At 37.8% G+C, this 24,947-nt stretch overlaps 1 protein-coding gene across 1 annotated transcript in view; it reads left to right on the forward strand.

Annotated features, from left to right (window-relative positions):
• Window positions 1-18,216, forward strand: part of xpr1a (xenotropic and polytropic retrovirus receptor 1a) — a 95,333-nt gene extending 77,117 nt beyond the window's left edge. Inside the window, exons 10-15 of the mRNA XM_050054275.1 lie at window positions 1,724-1,892; window positions 3,805-4,005; window positions 10,826-10,992; window positions 11,085-11,224; window positions 11,383-11,607; window positions 13,206-18,216. Coding sequence (XP_049910232.1) covers window positions 1,724-1,892; window positions 3,805-4,005; window positions 10,826-10,992; window positions 11,085-11,224; window positions 11,383-11,607; window positions 13,206-13,263 — 960 coding nt within the window. The 3' untranslated portion in view covers window positions 13,264-18,216. The remainder of the gene's footprint in view (window positions 1-1,723; window positions 1,893-3,804; window positions 4,006-10,825; window positions 10,993-11,084; window positions 11,225-11,382; window positions 11,608-13,205) is intronic.
• The last annotated feature ends 6,731 nt before the right edge of the window (window positions 18,217-24,947 follow it).

Below are 24,947 nucleotides of genomic sequence, written 5' to 3' on the forward strand. Positions count from 1 at the left end.
GGTTTGTGGGAGCTACTTGTCTCTATTGCTAATTGGAAGCTAGGGTATTGTGCGGCAGACTCAATTTGAATTTGTGTGTGTGTGTGTGTGTGTGTGTGTGTGTGTGTGTATATCTGTATTTCACACAATGAATGCATGTACAATTCAGATATCCATCTCAAGCCTCATGTTTACAAAACCCTCCTATGTGACTCTTCTTTGTCTATGCCAAGCTACAGGGCTGCACGCGTGAGGGTGTGTGAGTGAGTGTGTGTGTGTGTGTGTGTGGGGAGGGGGTTGTAGCGAGACAGAGGGCAGAGGGTTGAGGGATAATAGAATGCAGCCTCGTCCCAGGGGAGGTGGAGGTTGTGACTGTGCAATCATTACAGGCATAGATCTATCAGTATGCTGATGCCCTGAGCTCCTCTGTCCCTCCTCCTCTTCCTTGTCTTCCTCATCCTCCTCCTCCCTGCCTCTCCCCCAGCAGCAGCAGACCCCCCTCCTCATATTCGTGTCCTTTCCTTCACAGCTCCCCACAGGCCTCAGCAACACTCCCTCTGCCCTCCTCCACTGATGTGGCTCCATAATCAGCCTCAGTCTTGATTGGTCCTCAGTAATCGTAACAACCTGCGCAGAATAAGAGCTGATATTAACTGTTCTTCATGGTTGTCATACATATTGCCTCGTGGAATAAGCAATAAGTGATTAAGGATGTTTCAGGAGAAATTGTAGTTTTATTGGAACAAACAGTCTGTTGTCTCCGTGCCAGATGTGCTAATTACCTCTGACAATAAACAGCAGACAGAGGACAAATATTTCATCATAGGACAAACTGCAGAGCCAGCACCTGGATTACTAGTGTTTGCTCAAGAAATGAAAACCTAACCACATCTCTGCAGGGGGCTTAGCCTTGAGACGTCCGGACAGATAGTGGGGGTTTAGGTGAGATGGCCACTTGATCAATACAGACTTTGATTGGCAGGTTAAGAGAAATATGCAGTGAGCTGGTATGTGTAAAAGAAAAAGATCAATATTCTTTGACATTTTCGGTGGCAGTAGAGTGTGTGTGTGTGTGTGTGTGTGTGTGTGTGTGTGTGTGGGGTTTGTCTGAAAGTGTACATGGAGAGAGTTGTACAGTCACTCCTGAATGTCAGATGTGGCCGGGGGGGTAAATGGAAAGAGTCGAGCAGCATTGGATCATTTTACAAAGCGCGGTCAATAACTGAACTCCTGCCAAAAGTCATATCCTAAATAACATGCCCATAGAAGCCAAAGCACGCTACAAAACGCTGCCAGCCACTTCATGTGTTTGTGTCGTACAGCAGCGAGCAGTGCCACACAAAATACACAGATACATACACACAGACACAAAGCGTGACTCATTAGGTTGTCCTGTGGTGTGCTGATAAGGTAGTCTAGAGGCTCAATCCCTTTGTGTGTTACAGATCATTAATAGAGGTTGCTCCCTGCTTTGCACTTCTCTACTGATGAACTGCGACAATTACACACTAATTAATTGTTGACTAATTCAGTCCCAGTGTTGAAAGCACATACAAACAATCAGAATGTACTGTAGCAGTGAGGTCGGCCAACATTTTTCTATAAATGAGGAATTGGTATGTTTTTTGTTGCTTTTCCAAACTCTTCCCAATTTACACTAATGAATGTTCCAGTTCACGTTGAACTCATTAAGTTGTAAATATTCTGAAAAATTAAGAGATAAACTCTTTTCGTCTGTGTCCAGTTTCGCGTCTTCACAGCACCGTTTCACCGGGTGGAGTTCGCAGACTTCTGGCTGGCCGATCAGCTCAACTCTCTGGTGGTTGTTCTGATGGACCTGGAGTATCTCATCTGCTACTACATCTTTGAGCTGCAGTGGAGCAACAGTAAGGGCCTGCTGCCCAAGTTTAAAGGTGAGACATGAATCCATGGTTAGAATGGCTTAATCTTTAACTTTGTGTCCTCTGTACTTCTGTCTGTGAACAGACCCTGAAGGATGAGAAGGTGAATAGAAAAAAAAAATGAAAAAAACCCCCCAGAATACTTGAAAATACAACACTTTTGTAAGTGAGCTAAAAGCGTTGGATTCCTGAGCATACTTTTCATTTTATGAAACATTGAAGAGAATGTTTTGGTTTCAGCCTCTAATCATCAAAGTCTTTCTAGACTCACTGTTTCTCCAACATTCCCTTAGGAGTAATAATTGTATATAATATATACGTGCAGTCCTGAGGGAATCGTTGTCTTTTGTTTACTTTTTACTGGAAGAATGGACTTTGCTGTATTCACATGTTGTATACGTAGAAACATCAGCTGTATGCAGAGTTCATGACTATTCTCAGGGGATTTTTGAAAAGAAAATTTAAGGAAAATATACTAACTGTGAGTAAACACAGATGGGGCCTGTGAAAAAACAAACATACAATAAACTCGGCCTGTCACCATAACTTCTTTCGGTGGATGATATATTGGCCCAGAAATAATCACAAAAAATGATATTATTGTCATTTTAAGACCATTTTATGGCACTGACATAATGATAATACTATAATAATGCAAGTACACCTTTTGAAAGAGCAGTGAAGTTTTAATTGTTAAGAATATTCAGACATTGGAATAGGAATGTTGAATATATATATATATATATATATATATATATATATATATATATATATTCTAAACTATATATATATATATATATATATATATATATTCTAAACAAATCAAACCTAAATCAATATGTGTTTGTGTATTGAGGAGCTGAGCATTATACACGGTGAAACTCAAAGAGAGACACAGAGACCAGGCGTGATGACTGAAGCAGCGTGACCAGAAATGATAGCATTTTTTTCCTGTTCAGTGTTGTAACGTCTTGCATCCAAGTCTTACAGTGGTCAGGAAAGCCCTGATGTTTATTCTGGCATCATGTTGGCTAAAATGTCAGTGTCATCCTTAAGTAAACAATAGGGCTGCAACAAACAATTATTTTAATTTTTTTAATTTATCTGCCACTTATTTTCTCGATAAATCGATACGTTTTTTGGTGTGTAAAATGTCAGAAAAAATGATAAAACATGTTTCCCAAAGCCCAAGATGACGTCCTAACTAATCAGAGAATTTTGACTTTTTTTTCTTCTTAAAAAAAACTACTAAAACCAATTAATTATTGTATTATTAATTAGTTAGGGAATAATTTGATAGTTAACAACTAATTGATGAACCGTTGCAGCTCTAGTAAACAAACAGTAATGTAAACACAAGGCTAATATTGTACAACATATAGACATGACCTCAATCGTTTTTGCTGACCTTGATAAGTCAATAACATAATTGTTATGACAGGCCTACAGTAAACTGCAATGCTTAAATAAAAACAAAAAAAATCCTTGAATGCACTACACATTACAGATTGATGGTTTATGTATTTGAATATAAGTTATTTTTAATAGTTGTGTTCATACTACATTGCGTCATAATGTGCAGATAAAGAGCAAAACCTTTTGGTTGTAAATGTTTTAGACTAAGTTGACTCTGTGCCAGACAGTTGAGCTGCACTGTCAGGAGATGTGATGTGAATAAGATTTTAATTGCTGTCCGTCCACCCCACCAACAGTGACACTTCGGCCTCCACGCAGCCAATTAACATGGAGCTAATGGATCGGAAATGTTTGGCCGCACAGAGGTCGCCATGTGACTCTCATAATGATTAGCTTCTCTAAGTGAAGGAGAGTGTTGTGAGGACAATGTGTTGGAGAAAAGACAGAGAACAAGAACAGGAGATTATAACGTAATCATGCACTTATTATTGTTTTTATTTTATTCCAGACCCTGGTGACCATGTATGCCACAGCTACTCGTACGGTCTGCGTGCCATCATCCAATGTCTGCCCGCCTGGTTTCGCTTCATCCAATGCCTGAGGCGTTACCGTGACACCAAGAGGGCCTTCCCTCACCTGGTGAACGCTGGGAAGTATTCTACCACCTTCTTTGTCGTCACCTTCGCTGCTCTCTATGCCACACACAGAGGTAAGACACCGGACAGACACATTTATATCTACACTCCGATATTTATTTAATGTGTCATACACTCCAGGTTTTGATCTGAGCTGACAATGCTGTAAAATCCAGCTCAGAATCACAGAGGAGCCCAGAAGAGCATCAATATTTGTGTGCAGCTGTTATAGGAGCATGTCAACAGCACACAGGCTTTTTGAGCCTTTGAATTGAGTCGTGTGTGCTGAGAAAGCAGAGGTGACCTTGAGTGCAAATGCTAGAAGTTGGCCTTGGTTTTCTCGTCAGTGCCTGGAGCTTTATAATGGAAATGGGAAAGGTTTGTCAAACACAGCCACGGATAAACAAGGTTCTGCTCTCACAATATGGCATTCAATATGTGGGCATGAAGCCAGCGAGGAAGAAGAGACAGAGCAGAGGAAAGAAAACATCGCAAAATAGAAAAACAGAGAGAAAGAAAGAGAAATACTCCCATTTGGGATCCATCAGGAACAAAATTGGAAGGCAAATAGAGAGTGGCTAACATTAAAAGTCAAGTCACTCTCCCTCTGACAGCTTCACAATTAGCCTGCAATTATTCTCATTCAGAAGCCATATCACAAAGGAGTTCATGTTCAAAGACACAGCGCCCAGGCAATAAAAGCGTCCCTTCAGCTTGCATCCTTTGTATTTCAGTTCTCCATCACAGATATTTGTCCACACGGCTCGTTTGAAAGCAGATGCCAGTTTATGTATTTATATTTGCCAGCAAAATGCCAGCTATGAAACCTCATCTTCAACCTTTCAAACCGCTAAATGTTATTTCCCAGCTTGTCTTTTATTCTTTTCCGATATAAATTCAAATCAATACGCTTGCTTCCTAAACTGACCGCCAGTGATATGATACTGAATGAACCAGGAAGAGACAGAGACAGACAGACAGATGGAAAGACTTCTTTTTTTTTTCCTTCTACAGCTCAGTAGGAGAGGCGTCCATTAAACCATATCCTCCTTCCTCCTCTGGTCTGAAGCCTGTAGACTAATGGCCTCCCTTCATGTGTTATTCTGTATGAAGCTGTCTTTCATCCTGCACGATAATGGAGGCTGAGACCAATCACTGGTTAAGCGAGGGAACAGGGTGGGAACACATAAGGATATAGGGAATAGATGGTTGAGGAAATTGCCTGTTCTAAAGATATTTGATGTTTCTGCTGCAGAAATTATTGTTCTGGTAAATATTAAAGCCTTTGATGAACAAATATGGACACCAATGTCTGAATATCCTGCATCCAAATATGGAAATGATGAGTAAACAGCCTCTGAACCAACACAAGTACAAACAACAGGTAACACAAAAAGCCTCTACCACTGATACTTTGTGTAGCCTCCGTGAAGGCAGGACAGATGCTGCCCAGTTTGCCTGCATTACCCAGCATCTGCCAGAACAGACAGCAGGGTGATGTCGTGTTCACTCGGCTGGGTCCGGCTGTAAAAGGTGGCTGGAGTGTCAGTAGCTGTCTGGCAGAGCTCCCAGTGTCTGTAGGTGGATGTGTCACCTTCATTGCTAACCTGATCACAGCCCTGATGACTGTGTGACCTCACCGTCACATCGCCTCATTCATTCCTGGAAGTGTGCACATTCAGCTCCGGGAAAGAGAAATACTTAAACCCTAAATGCAACATATAAATCTTGTGCTTCTCTGTTGAGGACTGAGTAATGATCAGTGTAAACTTGTAAAACGATGAGGTACATTCTCCTCTCTGGTGCACATGTGGCAAACTACCATGCAGTTTCTGGTGAAAATTCAGGGAAAGGATTGGGATTCAGGGGGTTGAATTACTTTTGATGCGGTGCAGCGAACGAAGCGGATTTCTCCCCTCAGAGAAACGTCGGTGTGATGAAGTGATTGGACACTGTCATGAAACTGTAATCTCAGCAGATGCTCAGAGGCCTGTAACCAGAGATGATGGAGGATTTCCTGGTTGGTTTAGGCAGAATTCCCAAACCCTGTAAGAGACCATGCGAGGCCTGATGATAGAGCAGATACTTTACTCGGGATCAATACAGGCTCAGCTTTATGTACACTGGCTTGAGACTTATGGCTGTTTTAGATGCAGGGGAGTTACATGCCTAATGCTAATTTAAACCCGTGGGATTTGTCTCTTGGACAGGCAAAGAAAGGAGAACAGGATGATGCATGGTGTGCAAGAATAGCGTAAGCCTCTGATAGACAAAGAAGTGTTTGGCAGGGGGAAATAACAAAGTGCACAGGGTAAACCGCAGGAAGGAGTTAAAGTATCTCAGGGTCTGGTTCACAAGTGAGGGTAAAATGAAGCGTGAGATGGATAGGCAGTTTGCTGCGGCATCAGCAGTGGCGCAGGCATTGTACAGGACTGTTGGTGAAGAGGGAGCTGAGCCTGAAGGAAGAACTCTCAATTTACCAGTTTATCAATGTTCTGACCCTCACCTGTGGCCATGAGCTGTGGGTGGTGACCGAAAGAATGAGATCGCTGATACAAGCGGCCAAATTAATTTTCTCCGCAGGGCGGCTGGGCTCAGCCAGAGCGATAAGGTGAGGAGCTCAGACATCAGGAGGGAGCTCGAAGGAGAGCTGCCGCTTTGAAAGGTGCCAATTGAGGTGGTTCAGGCATCTGATCAGGATGCCTCCTGGGCGCCTTACATTAGAGGGTTTCGAACATGTCCATATGGTAGGAGGCCTTGGGGTAGACCCAGAACACACTGGAGAGATTATATATGTCATCTAGCCTGGGAATGCCTCGGGATCCCCCAGGAGGAGCTGGAAGACATTGCTGGAGAGAGGGATGTCTGGAGCACCTTACTTAGCTTGCTGTCTCTGCGACCTGGCTCCGGATAAGTAGATGAAAATAGATGGAGATCATGAATGACAAAAATACAGAGATGTTGTCCTGCACAGGTGGTTTTAAAGACATCCATCCATCTGTGACATCAACATCAAAAACTCCACAAACCAACTAAAATAACCAGGACCAAAGAGGAACATTAGTCCTGCTGGTCTCTGTGAGAGACTGACTGTGGTGGTGAGGGGCAAAAATAAATGGAGTCAAGCTGCAGTGAAGGATCAGAAAATTTAGAGCTGATGGAGCACAGAGGGGGAGGTATAAATGAAAGGTTAGCTGGAGAGCGGAATAAAGTAAGTGAGAAAACAAGAGAGGTGAGGAAGATCGACATGAAAGAGACGGTGAGTCACGGATTGGATAGATGTCAAAACACAATTAATGATAGGAAAGAGGAGAGGAGAGGAGAGGAGAGGAGAGGAGAGGAGAGGAGAGGAGAGGAGAGTGTATAATTACCAGCCCGCGGCTGAACACATGTCTGCTGGACTCTGCAGGAATAGAGATGAGCCCACAGCTGACAGCTTTTATAACTTCATTTCATGTCCTGACCCCTCGTTCATTATCAGGAGAGGAATTGCTGCACACACACACTCAGTCAAACACACACCTTAGTCAAAGAAGATAAGACACGGCTCCGGTTCAAATTTCTCTCTGCCAGTTTGAACTCTAATTCACCCCTGCTGAGGCCACACAGACTCCTGCTACAGTTAATATATTTACATCAGGAGTCAGACACCATGGATTTAACCATGCGATGAAGGAGCAACCTCTGTATGTGAACAATGGGGCCTTATGCAACAAATGTTTTTGTACTCTTATAAAGCTCTTTTACTTTTCTCTGATTTTTAATGTCCAAGAAAGACTCCCCAAATCTTTAACTGCACTAACTTGTCGTACATCCCCTGTTTCAGCCTGTTAAACAGCACCTGTTCATGGGGAGGAGAGTGTTATGGCCTGTAAACTGTGCCAGAGTGCCATTTCTTGTCTCACACATTACACAGGTCAAATCACAACACTATTTTGACTGATTTATTCTCACTTAACAAATTTAACAAAACAAATCTCAAGTCTAAATATGGTTACACTTAACTTTAAGTCCCTCCATCAATTATTAAGTTTCTCTTAGTTCTGTATTTTATTTGGTTCAATTTTCGACCATGTTTTAAGGTATACTATGAAGGATGTTTGGTTACTGTTTATAAACCCGCTCACCTGTGAAAGTGAAAGTGAAAGTTAAAGCCGAACCCAGATTCACCTCACTATATCTGCGTTTGTTCAGTGCTGTGTTTCTTGGATGCCTGCTGCTTACGGTCAGGCTCCTGGTCGCTACCTTTTTACAAAGCCCCGACCTCACCTGAGCGCTGTGTGGGTACATGTCCATGAACATCTCAAACACAGAAATAAGAAGAAAATACGGGCAGAGGGCAGAGTGTCTGCAGATAAATACACAGCCACACACTTCTAGTGAGTCATACGTGTTGATTCAGAGGGATTACCTCTGAGTCTATGCATTTTTTAAGGAAAATCCTGTGTGGTCTTTAAATTACACATTCAGATTAAGGCATTATGGTTCCAAAGTCAAGAGAGAATGTGGAGGGAATCAGACAGTCTGGGTGTAACTGATACAACAGTTCATGAATTTTGTTTGTACCAGGGTGCAGGGTTCGTAATTACTTTGTTGATGGACTGGGTTGCCATAGCAACAGATGAGAAATCAATCTTAATAGCCGGGACTGATTGTTCCTGTTGAACTTGTTTCCATCAGTGGGAACTTCGCCTGTTGCATAAAATGAGCCTGTGGACAACAACAGAACCGTGTGTGTGTGTGTGTGTGTGTGTGTGTGTGTCAGATTACTCTCAACTGAGTGTGTGTGACAGGAGTCAGTGACCACTGTTAACCCTTACTGAGCATCCGATCAATGTATATCTCAGCATGCTTAACCTTTTAATGGTCCAGTGGCTAACCAGCCTGGTGGGAAACACATCAGCCCTAACAGAAACCGAAGGTTTAAATACTTCAACACTTTACAAGCCGAGGAAATCACATCAGTGGATATTCTCCAGTGAAAAGACTCTATTGTCCAGGACTGAGTTTAATCTACGGCTGGGAAATCTCAGAGTGGCCGTAGGGACTATACTTCCACCCCATCGCTCAGCTCAAGGAGCACACAGCACAATGGATGCAGCAGTTAACAGAGCAGCACAGCAGTAACTCTCCGTTAGAAATGTCCCCTCTCTGCTCCCCGGCGTCTCTTTGGCTGGTAGCGGGAAGAAGCGGTGACTATGACAAATGGGAGTGAGCTCGGTATCTGTCTGGTGGCTGCTGTCTCTGTCTGTGTGAGTCACTGTGTTAGGCCACTGGGTGCTGATTTATGTATCAACGCCCACTGAGGAACATGCAGATCACTTCCACAGTGATCCTACACACGCACACACACACACACACACACACACACACACACACACACACACACTGCTGAGCATGACTAATCACACGCTGACATGACACAGTACATCAAACAACTGTAAACTAACTTGGAGCTTGTTAAATACTCATCAGCTGTGGGCAGACCAACAAATAATTATTATTATTATTCCAGCCAACATGCTCTAAACACAGTCTGTCTCTGTAATAATTTGTCAACAAACAATTTAACCTTTTTATGCTGAAGTGCAGTGAACGACATGCTAGGTTGAACAGTAAAGGCGTAAAAAGTTACACTATGTGGAAACCAGCCAATCTCTAATTAATTGTACAGATAGTGTGTAAGATTTAGGGGCATCTATTAAGGGAAATGTTAGATATATTTAGTGTATAATCACTTGAAAATAAGAATCATTGTGTTTTTGTAACCTTATAAAGAGCAGTTTATATCTATATACAGAGTGGGTCCTCTTCCTGTTGATCTACAGTAGCCCAGAACAGACAAACCAAACACTCGCGTTTTCACATCAGCCACAGTAGCTCTCCTACGTTCCTGGTACACAGAAGTTTCAGTTCTGCAGCCTCTCCTCTAGATGCCACTAAATCCTACATACTTGAACACAAATGTAAAGGAAAAAAATCTGCTCATGCAGCTGCAGTGAAAAAAGTTCATACCTATAGGAGAAGCACAAACATTTACTCAGCCAGTAAAGTACTATGTTTTTGTTTGGCCGGACATGCTGTATGGTACAGGCTGTTACTGACCTTTAATCATTAATCTCTAATGTGCATGCTTTCACAGCACTGGGACACGACAAGCAAAACAAACCCCTAGTGCAGTACAATGTACATGTCACACAGGTTAAATCATAAGAATACCTGTCATTGAAACCAATGTTAAGTACACTGATGTAAATCTCTCTGCATATTATGGCTGTCTCTCCTTTGTTGATGGTTGACACAGGTTTAGACACACACATATGTGCTCATACAAAACAATAGTTTAACAGTTTAATCCAAAACAGCCTTACCTCAGAAGAATACACACTGTAAATGTCTTGTTGGACACTGAGTATTTATGAGGTTGAATCAACATGAAAGAAATACACGACACAGTTACTGTATGAAACTATGGTAATAACCTCTCCCCCATAAAGATAGAGCAGGAGTATTTGTACAGAGCCCCTTCATAATGCCAAAACAAGATTGTATGTTTAATTATTCAGTAAGTGAACAAGCTGCAACACAGTGTTCAGTTTGATGTTTGGTCATCTTCCATTCAGTGGAAAATGTTATAATCTAAGTGCAAATTAAACTTTGAACTAAATAGTATCCACAGGGCAGCTATTAATCACTGCTAGTGTATTCATGACAGAAGGACTCCCTCTAGTGGTCACAGTGTTGTTGTAAAAGTTGCACTGAGTGATGTTCTGTAAAGGGCAATTAAAAACCTAAACACTGGTCCTGTCATGTCAAGTCTTTGAATAGATTTTGGAAAAAAAAATCTTTAAACAGTGTTGTCTGCAATCAGTTGTGTTTGTGTGTTTATTCCAGAGCAAGGACACACGGACGCCGACATGTTCTTCTACCTGCTGATCGTGTTCTCCACTATCAGCTCCCTGTACACACTGATCTGGGATCTGCGCATGGACTGGGGTCTGTTTGACCGTGGAGCCGGAGAAAACACCTTCCTCAGAGAAGAAATTGTTTACCCACACAAGGTAGAGTGTGAAAGGGATCTCATGTACATCACACACACACACACACACACGCACAGACACAGTTACCCTAACTCTGTCTCCTCTGCGTTCAGGCCTATTACTACTGTGCCATCATAGAGGATGTGATCCTGCGTTTTGCCTGGACGATCCAGATCTCTCTGACCACGATGACAAAGATTCACTCTGTGGGCGACATTGTAGCCACCGTGCTGGCTCCCCTCGAGGTCTTCAGGTGGGTCTCAGTTACATGAAATCTTTTGTTATACACACACAGCGCTCTTCCAAGCCACTCATCCCTCTGAGCCCTCCACACTAATTTCTAAAACACTTTCACCCCTTGCGTCAGATTCATCCTACTCACCCTATTACTCACCCTCTGTCTCTCTGCAGGCGTTTTGTGTGGAACTTCTTCCGTCTAGAAAACGAGCACCTTAATAACTGTGGTGAGTTTCGTGCTGTGAGGGACATCTCGGTGGCACCGCTCAATGCTGATGACCAGACGCTGCTGGAGCAGATGATGGACCAGGATGACGGTGTCCGGAACCGCTCAGGCAAGAAGACCTGGAAGAGGTCCTACAGCCTGTCGCTCCGACGCCCCCTACTGTCCTCCTCACAGTAAGCAAAAACATGGACACATGACATCGGGCTCATCCACTCATAGAGTTTGAGTTTAGTTTGTTTTATAAACTCCAAGGAGGTGAAAAAAAGTAAAAGTACAAACACGGTAGACAAATAATCTGCTGATATCAAACATGTTAAAGATATTTTACATTTCTTATCTTTGTTGTCTTCATGTCCTCAAGAAAAACAACACTACAATAACTACATACAAGGTGCTAAAAAAACCCTTTTTGTTTCGGTGTAGTTTCCTGAATATATTTATAAAATACAAAAAATACAATACATGAACTTTGGGATAAAATGATGAAGTCTTAGACTTATCTCCATTGTTGTACCTGTTGTTTAAACAGTCCACTACCTATTTATGATCCTGAAGCCAGACATTTTGTATCTGATTTCAAGAAATATAGAAAAAAAAGATCCTGAACCTTAACTGTATTTTTACTTTACACTTGCTTTTACATGTTGGCAAAATGGAGATTAACCTAACCCATGTGCAAACATAAAACCTACCTCTGCACTGGACCATATATACTTACCTTTATACTAACATGCAGTGCTTTGATTTGTTCAAATATTAGTCTTAAATTTGGTTAAAAATGTTCTTGAAATGCATTCAATTTAAGTATCTGGGGCCGGTTGCACAAAACACCTTGAGTTAAGATTTTCCTTGAAGTCCTAGTTAAGGTTTCCTTAAAACAAAATCACTTGCACAAAATATTCTTAAGTCTTTGCCTTAAAGTTTCCTTAAAAAGTTCACGTAAGTATTTTTGGTTTTCTCCTTGTTTTGGTCACCCCTAGACTGTTGCACAAAAGACCTTAGCAACCAAAGCAGGGTAAAAACAACGCTTAAGGTACCTCTGACCTTATCTTAACTGCAACATGACCGAGTTTATGGTGATAAATGAAAAAAACGAACACACCCGGAGAAGAGTGTTCTGCGAACAGGAGAACCCAATGGATAAGCTTTTGACTTTACACTCTAGATTTGACTGAATTAATTTTCGATGCAGTTTCTTCCCACAATCATTTTCTGTTTTCTAGTATTTGGGAATCAAATTTACTTTGTAGGACGTGCTTTGTATGATTGTATTCCTCCAGAGGTATAATGGTGTGAGACAATAACAGCCATTACAAGTCCAAGCAAACAAACAAACAGTCTCCATGAAAACTTTTACTGCTGTAAAATCTCTTTCAGCGCAGTAAATGAGTTAACGTTTTTCCTTAACAAAGGAAACCTTTTAAGGGATTCTGTGCAACTGTGTAAGTCCCTCAGCTATTTATTAATTAAGCCTTAAGAATCATACTTAAGAAGAAAACTGTCTTGTGCAACCGGTACCTGATACCTGATACCCTGCAAACAACAAACAGTGTACACATATTACACTATGCTAACGGTGTGGCTCCATGTGTAAGACACCTAAATGAAATCACGCCACAAAAGACAAAGGTTGTGTGACCTGGTTTAAGATGCAGCTGCTAGTGAGTTAAACAGTACAACTTAAAACAACATTAACACATCTGTTGAAATGATCATATGAAATGAAATGCCAGAGAATAACAAGATTTTTTTTTTTTCAATCCCCTTCTAGATCGAAAAAGGACACAAAGGTGCTAATTGAAGACACGGATGATGAGGCCTTCAGCTGAGTCCACAACGTCAGCACGTGCACACACACGAACACACCCACACAGACATACTATACTTAGAAGGACCTCATTTACTAACACTCAACCTCAACCCTTCTCCCCTTGTAGTGATAGAGTAGTGACCCTTCCCCTCAGTCTAAACCTCTAACGCAGTGTGGACCTCAGACTGTCCTCACTTTGGACAATTTACCTCATCTTTACATCCCTGTGAGTATATTTGGTCTTTATAAGTATAGAAAACACACACACTGTAACGTAGAAACACACGTAAAGATAAACCTGCTGAAGCACAAACATGGTGTAATATTGCTACAGTTGAGGAGAGAGCTAACGCCACACAGACAAGCAGACTGATGGACAGACGTCACGGGAAATCTTCTGCACACAAGTGGAAACACAGACCACACTGCCCTGGGATTATTCTCTTCCTTTTTTGAAGGACTTTTTTTAGTATATGTTGTTTACTTTGAGATATCTGTGTTTCTTTAGATCTGTCTTTACTTTTCCTGGATTTATTTCGGAGACGCTGCCTAGATGACTGTTTACACGCCTTTTTAACTACACTAGGATCAACAGGGAGAAGACAAGCCAATCAAAAGACTGAGTATTAATCAATAGAAACCTGAGGAAGGACTCAACACACATCACAGCATATCAAAAACAAATCAACTGGTTTTAACTCGTTGATTCTTTTTTATACTCCATCTTTTTTTCTTTCGGGTTGAGTTGTAATTACGTCCATGTACAATCACATCCTGGAGGCACTTGCAGGAAAAGTGCATTTAATACACAAAACATGAAAAAAAACCTGATTATAAACAAAAAGGGATGTTTTGATTCAAACATTTCTAATCTGTGAAGTTGCTTTGTAATATATTTAATATATTTTGATGTGCATTATGACTCTACTGTAGTTGTTAAGTACTTCTACATGTGTTGTTTATACTAGTGAGACTAGTTTGAGCATCTACACAATGATTGTTAATGTATTTTATAATGTTTGGAATGTTTTTCTCGGTTAGACTCGTGCCATGTTTTTAATAAGCTCATAGTTAAAGCTCGATTTATCCCCGACCTCAAATTAGTGCAAAACAGACCTGTGAATCATCATGTCACGACTTCTTAAAGTGCCCTATTAGCTACAGTTCATGTGTGCATCACTGTTTTTTGCATTAACTACCAAAGCTTTGTTTTTATGAATATGTCCATCCAGCTTTTTTAAAGATTGGAGTGTTCTTTCACAAACGTAAATAACTGTTTTAGCAGGTAGGTTCTGTCTTGTTGGAAATCCCAGTAATATGAGTAGAAGTACGTCAAGAGTGATGTGATGCACCGCTTTAAATGCTCAGTTGAATTGTTGGTGAGTCAAAGTGTAGTTGCCAGTGGTTCTCAACCTGGGAGGTGTAGGGGGGTCAAAATTGAATAAACCTGACTAATGAAGGTTACAGTCACCAAACATAAGAGCTCTGATGCTACAAGACATTCAAGATCCACATCCACAACATGTAAAGTAGAGGGTGGGCCAGTGTTTGACAGGGAAGGAAATCAAACATGTTGCAACAGACCAGATCACAATGTTTGTTTTCCTCTGGGTAGAAAACACCTGTGCTACAAATATAAAATGAAACGATGCCATGCAACCACTGGCTCAATTGGTTCATTTTTAGCAATCTAAAAAAGTCCCACGAAAAAACGTTCAAGTATACACTTTATTTGGAGTATTTTCACCACTGTATCAGACAGCCCTTTCCAACAAGGATCTGAATCCATTATTTTCAAGCCACCAGACTCCATTGTCAAACACAGTATTTTTGCTGTTGTACTTTTACTTACATGGGTGCTGCTGGTCTACCACTCCCTCGATCAGTCAGTTTGTAAGGTAAGGTGGAGAAAATGTTCCAAATATAGCATACACTTAAACTGCTATTGATGTTTTCAGGTGTCTAAAATCAGTTTTGCTGCAGGCCCCCATCCACAACGGTACTTTACTTAACTTCTGTGCTGGTATTTTGGGTTCATCAAAGATGCTAGCAAAGCAACACAGTACATAAAATAAGCACAGCAGAAATGCATGTTACATTCACGTCTGAAAATGACATAAGAAATACAAGTTTGGCGATTTCACATATCTCCACAGCTGAAATCAACTGCCAGTAGTCTACCCAGAAGGCACTGCTGTTAGCAACACAGTAATTCGGTCTGTAGCTGCAACCACAAACTCGCAGCCATGCGTTCATGCAACTGACTTTGGCTTATGACCAATCTTTCCCCAAAATCTTGGGCAAGGCGCATAACCTTTAAATCCATTATAAAGTTACGCACCTTTTTGCGATAGGCCACTCCCATAGCCACGCCCCATTTTAGCCAACTAACACGAACAAAAACACACACATACACTTGACCTTTGTGCCAAATTTCAGTCTCCTAGGGCAAAAACATGGCTGCCAAAGGGTGGGGGAATTTTTGTGAACTGACCGACAGAGTGAGCTACAGAGCTGCTGGTCTCAACTGAAAACATAAAAAGGCTCATTCTGCTTTCATGTTTACTGTCAATACAGCAGGAGAGCCTTTGTGTCAATCACGTTTACGATAATGTTATTGCAATGAAATTCAGACTGGCTCATTTTGCCACCATTTTTCCCAGTGTGAGCAATTTGTTTGCCTTCTCTAAGTCGGGTATCACAGAAAAAAGTTTGAGAACCACTGGTACACTGCGAAAGACTTCATATGGTCACCAGACGCCCTGACAAGAGCTCAGTGTTGCCAGATTGGGCAGTTTTATACCAATCTGAGCTACTTTTTTTTATAAGTGTGCAGATAAAAATGTTCCATTTGTGTGGTTTCCTCCAACAAAAAGTTATGCTTTAACCCAACAAACCAGCCTCTTTTGATTTGGCTTCACCTAATTATACTCATAAAACAGAACGCCCATGAATGGAAAATCTCATCCAACATCTGAAATAAAAAATTGGGTTCATTTCACATGATGATTGGACGACTCTTATTGAGTTACTTGGTGGCAATCAAAGCTGGCAACACTGCAAAAGCTCTCTGACCACATTCAGCGTTCCTGTCACCAGATATGTGTTGTTTGTTTGACTGTAGCGTTCAGTGTTGCCTCGTTCATTTCAGCACTTTTAAAAGAAAATGATTTCAAGTGTTGTGATTTGTGAGATCAAATGTAATCGACTAAACTTAGAAAAGGAAAGTTAGTATCAACCAGGAAAAATGTGCTGTATATGTGGCATCCACTATCAGCCCCCTCTGCCCGTTTCCAAACACTTTAAGAACAGTTGGTTATAACTTTTAAAATGCGTCTCTGCTGCTGTTAAAGGGCCCCCTGGCTTTCAGAGACAAGATGCTAATTTTAACGCTGGTTTGTGTGTTTCACTTTCTCTTCCTGTTTGACCCCTTCACTCTGCTCCACTGTTCTTCCCTGTGGCTACATTGCGTCGCCACCAGCCAGTCATGAGACGAAGCCCAGAGAGCTTCAAGACATGTGTTACAGAGAGTCCAGTTTCTTCTGCTTCTGTTTTTTCCCGTAGTGGCTAAAAGACTGAAAAGCTTCTGTGTGCAATGATCTTAATGTGAACTAGAAAGCTGGAAAAAAATGTGTAAGTATAGAAGATGGGTAGCTTCCTGATCCATTTAAACACACTGGACACATACCATAACTGCATACAGGCTTAAAACATGACACACACACACACACACACATGCACACACACATAAATACACACACAGCCCACATTGCCTCTCTCTCTTGTGTCAGAGAGCACAACTCTACAGCAGATAGTTTTGTAAAAAGGCTCTGTTGTCTTGCCTGCATGCTGCTTTAGTTTTACATTGTACATAGGTCTTAATTTATTTGACATAATGTGTATATTAGCAATCATTGTAGCAGCTGTGACAATGATTGATTTCATACGTCGCCATTTTTGCTCCAGACAAGCAGTATTTTTTAGGCGATGAGGAGCTTTTTGTTCTTGGTCGCGATCCTGCACTTCATGTGTAAATCTGTTGACAATGTGTTTGTATAAAAATAGAAAAAAATCCATAGAACTGGAGAATGTGATTGGTCGTATCTTGTTGGTGATTCCTTTATATTTCAAGGCTTTGCGTCCAGGGCTCGTGGAGGAGGTGCGAGGGGCAGGTTACCGTGTCCTGAAGCTGTGATACTGTCTGTACATTTGTGAATGTGCATGAAAATATTGTGGATCTGTTGTTTGTAAACTGCCCTGCGGACAGAAGCACTTTGACATACTGTAGGGCGCAGGAACAGAGAGATACCCACACCATGACAAAATACTGTTAAACTGATCCCAGATCTGCCTGAGCTCCTCTTGAATTATCTCTTAAACAGATCCAGGATCTTTTTTTGGAGCATTTTTGAGATGCCTCTCTGTGAGGAAAAACAAGTGTTCCACTGACCAGTGTCTGTTCACAGTATGTGTAACCCGGCGACAAAAACAAAAACAGGGTTACTTTGTACAGTTTGTGTTTGATGAGACGATCCTCCACCCTGACATCCCATTTTTCTCATGGGTGATTTTGTTTCCACTGCTTGCTGAAACCCCCATGATGTTAAAGTGCTTGATATGTGTCCACCCCTCCCTGTCCCTCGCTCGGTGTTGTTCGTACCCTCTCTCTAATCTAGCTGAACGTGGTAGTACCTGTAGTTTGGTAGATGGATGTTCTACTTTGATAAGATAAAAAAAAGATAATAGAATAAAATACATTGTGGCTAAATGTGATTTTAAGAGACATAAAGAAAGGAAAATGTCTTACAGTTTGAACCATCCTCCCCCGAGTCCCTTTTACAGAGTAGTTTGTACATGTCGAGTGTATAACACCGTTCTATGATGGTTTTCCTGATGGTATTTGTATTTCTGTATACACTTTGGTGATCCTGTCATATCTGGGTTTTATAAACCACGATTATTTTTAAATCTCGCTCTGCCTCTTGCCTCTTTATTTCTCTTTTCACTTTTGAATCATTCTAATGTTTTAGTTTCTCAAGTTTTAGGTCTCGTCGACGTCCCTGACCTTCGTGTTGCTGAGTGAGTATCTCCCCTCTGTGTGGCTCTGATGCAGATCTGTGAATATGAGTACACGTACATTAACACGTACAGCCTGTTACATCTCACAGTTGTTTGCTGTGGTTGTCGGGGTGTTTCTGTTTCTTCTTCTAATTGCTTCATGTTTATTCTTAATGTCTGTGCAGTATTTTGCAGTGCACTTCGAAGCAGATTAGTTAGTCAATAACCCCCATAACCTTTACAGGGGTTCAACTTTGCCCATTCAGAGAGCCAGTATATTGTTGAGGGCCACACACAAAAAGTGCACACATAAAACAAAATATCTTTTCCATCTTGCTTCCACATTAAACTGCCAAGCTGTCCCCCAAGCTTGCTAACTTTAGGTAACACTTGCAAAGTGCCACCAGTTGCCATGCAACCAGAGGCTTTCTATAAGTTGTCATTCCTAACCTGACAGAAGCTTGCTTTGTGTACACAGTTTGACGAAGTAGCAGAGTAGAGTATTAAATGTTAGTTACGGAAAGTGAAAATATTGAAATGGACCAAAGATGATTAAAATATGATTCATGCAATTAATATCATGTTCAAAATCTGAACAAAATGTTTCAGAGGGCTGCCATCAGTCTGCAATACTATATATTATTAATTTTTTAATTATTATTATTATTTACAATGACTTCTTTTTTTTTTACTAATTTTTATGACATACTATATTATGACTTTTCACTTCTTGATGGTATACTATACTATGACTGTTTTCCACTCATTTTCATGACATACTATACTATGATTTTTTTTTTTACATATTTTTATGACATACTATACTATGACTTTTCTGACACAGTTTTACAACATACTATACTATGACTTATTTTCACTAATTTTTATGACATACTATACTATGACTTTTTTTCACTCACTTTTACGACATCACTTTGTTATGACATAGTATACTATGATGGGTTTTTTTCAACTCATTTTTATGACATACTATACTATGACTGTTTTTGACATATTTTTATGACATACTATACTATGACTTTTGTAGAGATTTTTTATGACATACTACTATGACTCTTTTCACTTATTTTTACAACATACTATACTATGACTTTTTTTGACACATTTGTACGACATACTATAATATGACTTTTTTCACTTCTTGATGACTTACTACTACTATGACTATTTTTGACATATTTTTATGACATACTATACTATGACTCTTTTCACTTCTTTATGACATACTATACTATGACTTTTTTTACTCATTTTCATGACATGCTATACTGTGACTTTTTTGACATATTTTTATTACATAATATATTATGACGTATTTTTTCACTCATTTTTATGACATACTATACTATGACTTTTTTTTTGTTTTCATTTTTATGAAATAGTAAACTATGACTTTTTTCATCACTCATTTTTATGACATACTACACTTTGACGTTTTTGACATATTTTTATGACATACTATACTATGACTATTTTCCACTAATTTTTATGACATACTATACAACGACTTTTTTTTTTTACTCATTTTTATGACATCCTGTACTATCACTTTTTTCACACATGTTTATGACTCATTTTTATGACATCCTGTACTATCACTTTTTTCACACATGTTTATGACATACTATACTATGACTTTTTTCTCACATGTTCATGACATACTATACTATGACTTTTTTCTCACATGTTTATGACATACTATATTATGACTTTTTTTTTTTTTTAACATTTTTTGTTATGTACTATTTTATGACGTTTTTCACTCTTTTTTATGACATACTATACTATGACTTTTTTTTTTACTCATTTTGAACGACATACTGTAATATGACTTTTTTCACTTCTTGATGACATACTACCCTATGACTTTGTTTTCCACTCATTTTTATGACATACTATACTATGACTTATTTTCACTCATTTTTATGACATACTATACTATGACTATTTTTGACATATTTTTATGACATACTATACTATGACTTTTTTGACATATTTTTATGACATACTATACGATGACTTTTGTTGAGATTTTTTATGACATACTACTATGTCTCTCTTTACTTATTTTTACAACATACTATACTATGACTTTTTTTCACTTCTTGATGACTTACTACTACTATGACTGTTTTCCACTACTTTTTATGACATACTATACTATGACTTTTTTTCACTTCGTTATGACATACTATACTATGTTTTTTTCCACTCATTTTTATGACATACTACACTATGACTTTTTTGACATATTTTTATGACATACTATACTATGACTTTTGTTGAGATTTTTTATGACATACTATACTATGACTATTTTTGACATTTTTATGACATACTATAATATGACTTTTTTGAGATTTTTTATGACATACTATACTATGACTTATTCTCACTAATTTTTATGACATACTATACTATGACTTTTTTTCACTCATTTTTACAACATACTATACTATGACTTTGTTTTCCACGCATTTTTATGACATACTATACTTTGACCTATTTTCAATAATTTGTATGACATACTACTATGACTTTTTTGACACATTTTTACGACATACTATACTATGACTTATTTTCACATCTTGATGGCATATTATAAGATGACTTCTTTGAGATTTTTTCATGACATACTATACTCTGACATATTTTCACTAATTTTTATGACACACTATACGATAACTTTTTTTTTTTACTTTGTTATGACATAGTATACTATGATGTTTTTTTCCCACTCATTTTTATGACATACTATACTATGACTGTTTTTGACATATTTTTATGACATACTGTACTATGACTTTTGTAGAGATTTTTTATGACATACTGCTATGACTCTTTTCACTTATTTTTACAACATACTATACTATGACTTTTTTGACACATTTGTACAACATACTATACTATGACTTTTTTTTCACTTCTTGATGACTTACTACTACTATGACTGTTTTCCACTCATTTTTATGACATACTATACTATGACTATTTTTGACATATTTTTATGACATACTATACTATGACTTTTTTTACTCATTTTTATGACATACTATACTATGACTTTTTTTACTAATTTTTATGACATACTATACTATGACTTTTTTTACTCATTTTTATGACATACTATACTGTGACTATTTTGACATATTTTTATTACATAATATATTATGACGTATTTTTTCACTAATTTTTATGACATACTATACTATGACTTTTTTTGAGATTTTTTGACATACTATACAATGACTTTTTTTCACTTTGTTATGACATAGTATACTATGATGTATTTTTTTCACTCATTTTTATGACAAACTATACTATGACTGTTTTTGACATATTTTTATGACATACTATACTATGACTTTTGTTGAGATTTTTTGACATACTATACGATGACTTTTTTTCACTTTGTTATGACATATAAAAGTCAAAAAAGTCATAGTATGTCATAAAATGAGTGAAAATAAGACATAGTACAGTATATCATAAGAAAAAAGTCATAGTATAGTATGCCATAAAAATTTGTGAAAATAAGTCATAGTGTAGTATGTTGTAAAAATGTCTTATTTTCACTCATTTTTATGACATACTATACTATGACTTTTGTTGAGATTTTTATGACATACTGCTATGACTCTTTTTACTTATTTTTACAACATACTATACTATGACTTTTGTTGAGATTTTTATGACATACTGCTATGACTCTTTTTACTTATTTTTACAACATACTATACTATGACTTTTTTCACTTCTTGATGACTTACTACTACTATGACTGTTTTCCACAAATTTTTATGACATACTATACTATGACTTTTTTTCACTTCGTTATGACATACTATACTATGATGTTTTTTCCACTCATTTTTATGACATACTATACCATGACTTTTTTTGAGATTTTTTATGACATACTATACTATGACTTTTTTTGAGATTTTTTATGACATACTATACTATGACTTTTTTGACATATTTTTATGACATACTATACTATGATGTTTTTTCCACTCATTTTTATGACATACTATACCATGACTTTTTTTGAGATTTTTTATGACATACTATACTGTGACTTTTGTTGAGATTTTTTATGACATACTATACTATGACTTTTTTGAGATTTTTTATGACATACTATACTATGATGTATTTTTTCAGTCATTTTATAACATACTATACTATGACTTTTTTGAGATTTTTTATGACATACTATACTATGACTTTTTTGAGATTTTTTATGACATACTATACTATGACTTTTTTTCACTCATTTTTGACATACTATACTCTGACATATTTTCACTAATTTCTATGACATATTATACTATGACTATTGTTGACATATCTTTATGACATACTATACCATGACTTGTTGAGATTTTTTATGACACACTATACTATGACTTTTTTGTCACATTTTTACGACATACTATACTATGAGTATTTTTGACATATTTTTATGACACACTATACGATGACTTTTTTTTTTTCACTTTGTTATGACATAGTATACTATGATGTTTTTTTCCCACTCATTTTTATGACATACTATACTATGACATTTTTTTTTACTAATTTTTATCACATCTTGTACTATGACTTGTTTCTCTCATGTTCGTGACATACTATACTGACTTTTTTCTCTAATGTTTATGACATACTATGACTTTTTTTTACATACTATTTTATGACGTTTTTCACTCTTTTTTATGACATACTATACTATGACTTTTTGTTTACTCATTTTTAACGACATACTGTAATATGACTTTTTTCACTTCTTGATGACATACTACACTATGACTTTTCTGACACATTTTTACAACATACTATACTATGACTTATTTTTTTACTAATTTTTATGACATACTATACTATGACTTTTTTTCACTCATTTTTACAACATACTATACTATGACTTTGTTTTCCACGCATTTTTATGACATACTATACTATGACTTATTTTCACTAATTTTTATGATGAACTATACTGACTTTTTTTCTCTCATATTTATGACATACTATACTATGACTTTTTTCAGTCATTTTTACAACATACTGCTATGATTTTGTTTGACACATTTTTACGACATACTATACTGACTTTTTTTTGACATATTTTTATGACATACTATACAATGACTTTTTGTTTCACTTCGTTATGACATACTATACTGTTGTTTTTTTCACTCATTTTTATGACATACTATACTATGACTTTTTTTTTACTTTTCTTATGACATTCTATACTATGACTTTTTTAAAATCATTTTTATGACATACTATACTTACTTTTTTCACACATTTTTATGACTTTTATGACTTTTACTATGACTTTTTTCTGTCATTTTTATACTGACTGTTTTACTCATTTTTATGACATACTATACTATGACTTTTTTTTTTTTTACATTTTTTGTTATATACTATACTATGACGTTTTTCACTCTTTTTTATGACATACTTACCATGACGTTTTTTCCCCACTCAGTTTTATGACATCCTGTACTGTCACTTTTTTTCCACACGTTTATGACATACTATACTATGACTTTTTTCTCTCATCTCTCATGTTTATGACATACTATATTATGACTTGTTTTTGACATTTCTTATGACATACTATACTATGACTTTTCTTTACTCATTGTTAACAACATAATATACTATGACTTTTTTTTACTCATTTTTATGACATACTGTACTGTGACTTTTTTCACTTCTTGATGACATACTATACTATGACTTTGTTTTCCACTCATTTTTATGACATACTATGACTTTTTTTTTTTACACATTTTTTGACAAACTATTTTTATCCCATAATATGCTAAGACATTTTTGTGACGTTTTCACAACCACTCAAGGTGTTTCTGAGGGTAATCATTGGTTCACAATGCCCTTGCAGAAGCAATGCTTTAGGTAGATGTACAGCCTGGTGGTAAAAAGTGGCATTGCATGTCCTGACAAGATTTAGGTTTTGAGGAGGTTGAGAACTCTGTCCAAAAAACAGCTTGAGGAACTCATCCAAAAGCACCAGCAGCAATTACGGATTCTATGTCTTTTTTTTTCCCATTCGTGACTGAGTCTGACGCCGTTATGTTCAGTGTGCCAGTACAGATGAATGAATCATCCTGAAAAGCCTGAAAATCTCACTTCTTGGCAGAGAGGCAGCACCCACTAAATCAAAGGAGAACACATTCTAACTTTGAGACAAGTCATCAGACGAACCCTCTTAAGAGAAAAACAAGTGTGTCCATATGATTGAGACTGCTCTTGACCCTGGAAAGAGAAGTTAAAACACTCACCGCAGGGTCAATTAGTGGCTGTTCTAGAAAAAAACCAAAGATATTCAGTTTACAATATGAAAGGGAAAAACAAACAAATCCTGACATTTAAGGAGCTCCAACCAGGAAATTAATTGTATTCTGTTTTAAAAGTAAATGAAATTAGATTATTAAAATAGTAACAGAATAATTATCTGCCCATCAACTAATTAATTGCTTCAGTCTTTATTGATACTGTGTCAAAGATGTGTTGTTTCAACTCTATGATCAATTTTAAAGCTCTAGTTTCTGTTTTGTTAAACAAACAAACAACCTGCCAGTCAACATC

Source organism: Epinephelus moara, chromosome 10 (assembly GCF_006386435.1).
Source record: "Epinephelus moara isolate mb chromosome 10, YSFRI_EMoa_1.0, whole genome shotgun sequence".
NCBI classification, from domain to species: Eukaryota; Metazoa; Chordata; class Actinopteri; order Perciformes; family Serranidae; genus Epinephelus; species Epinephelus moara.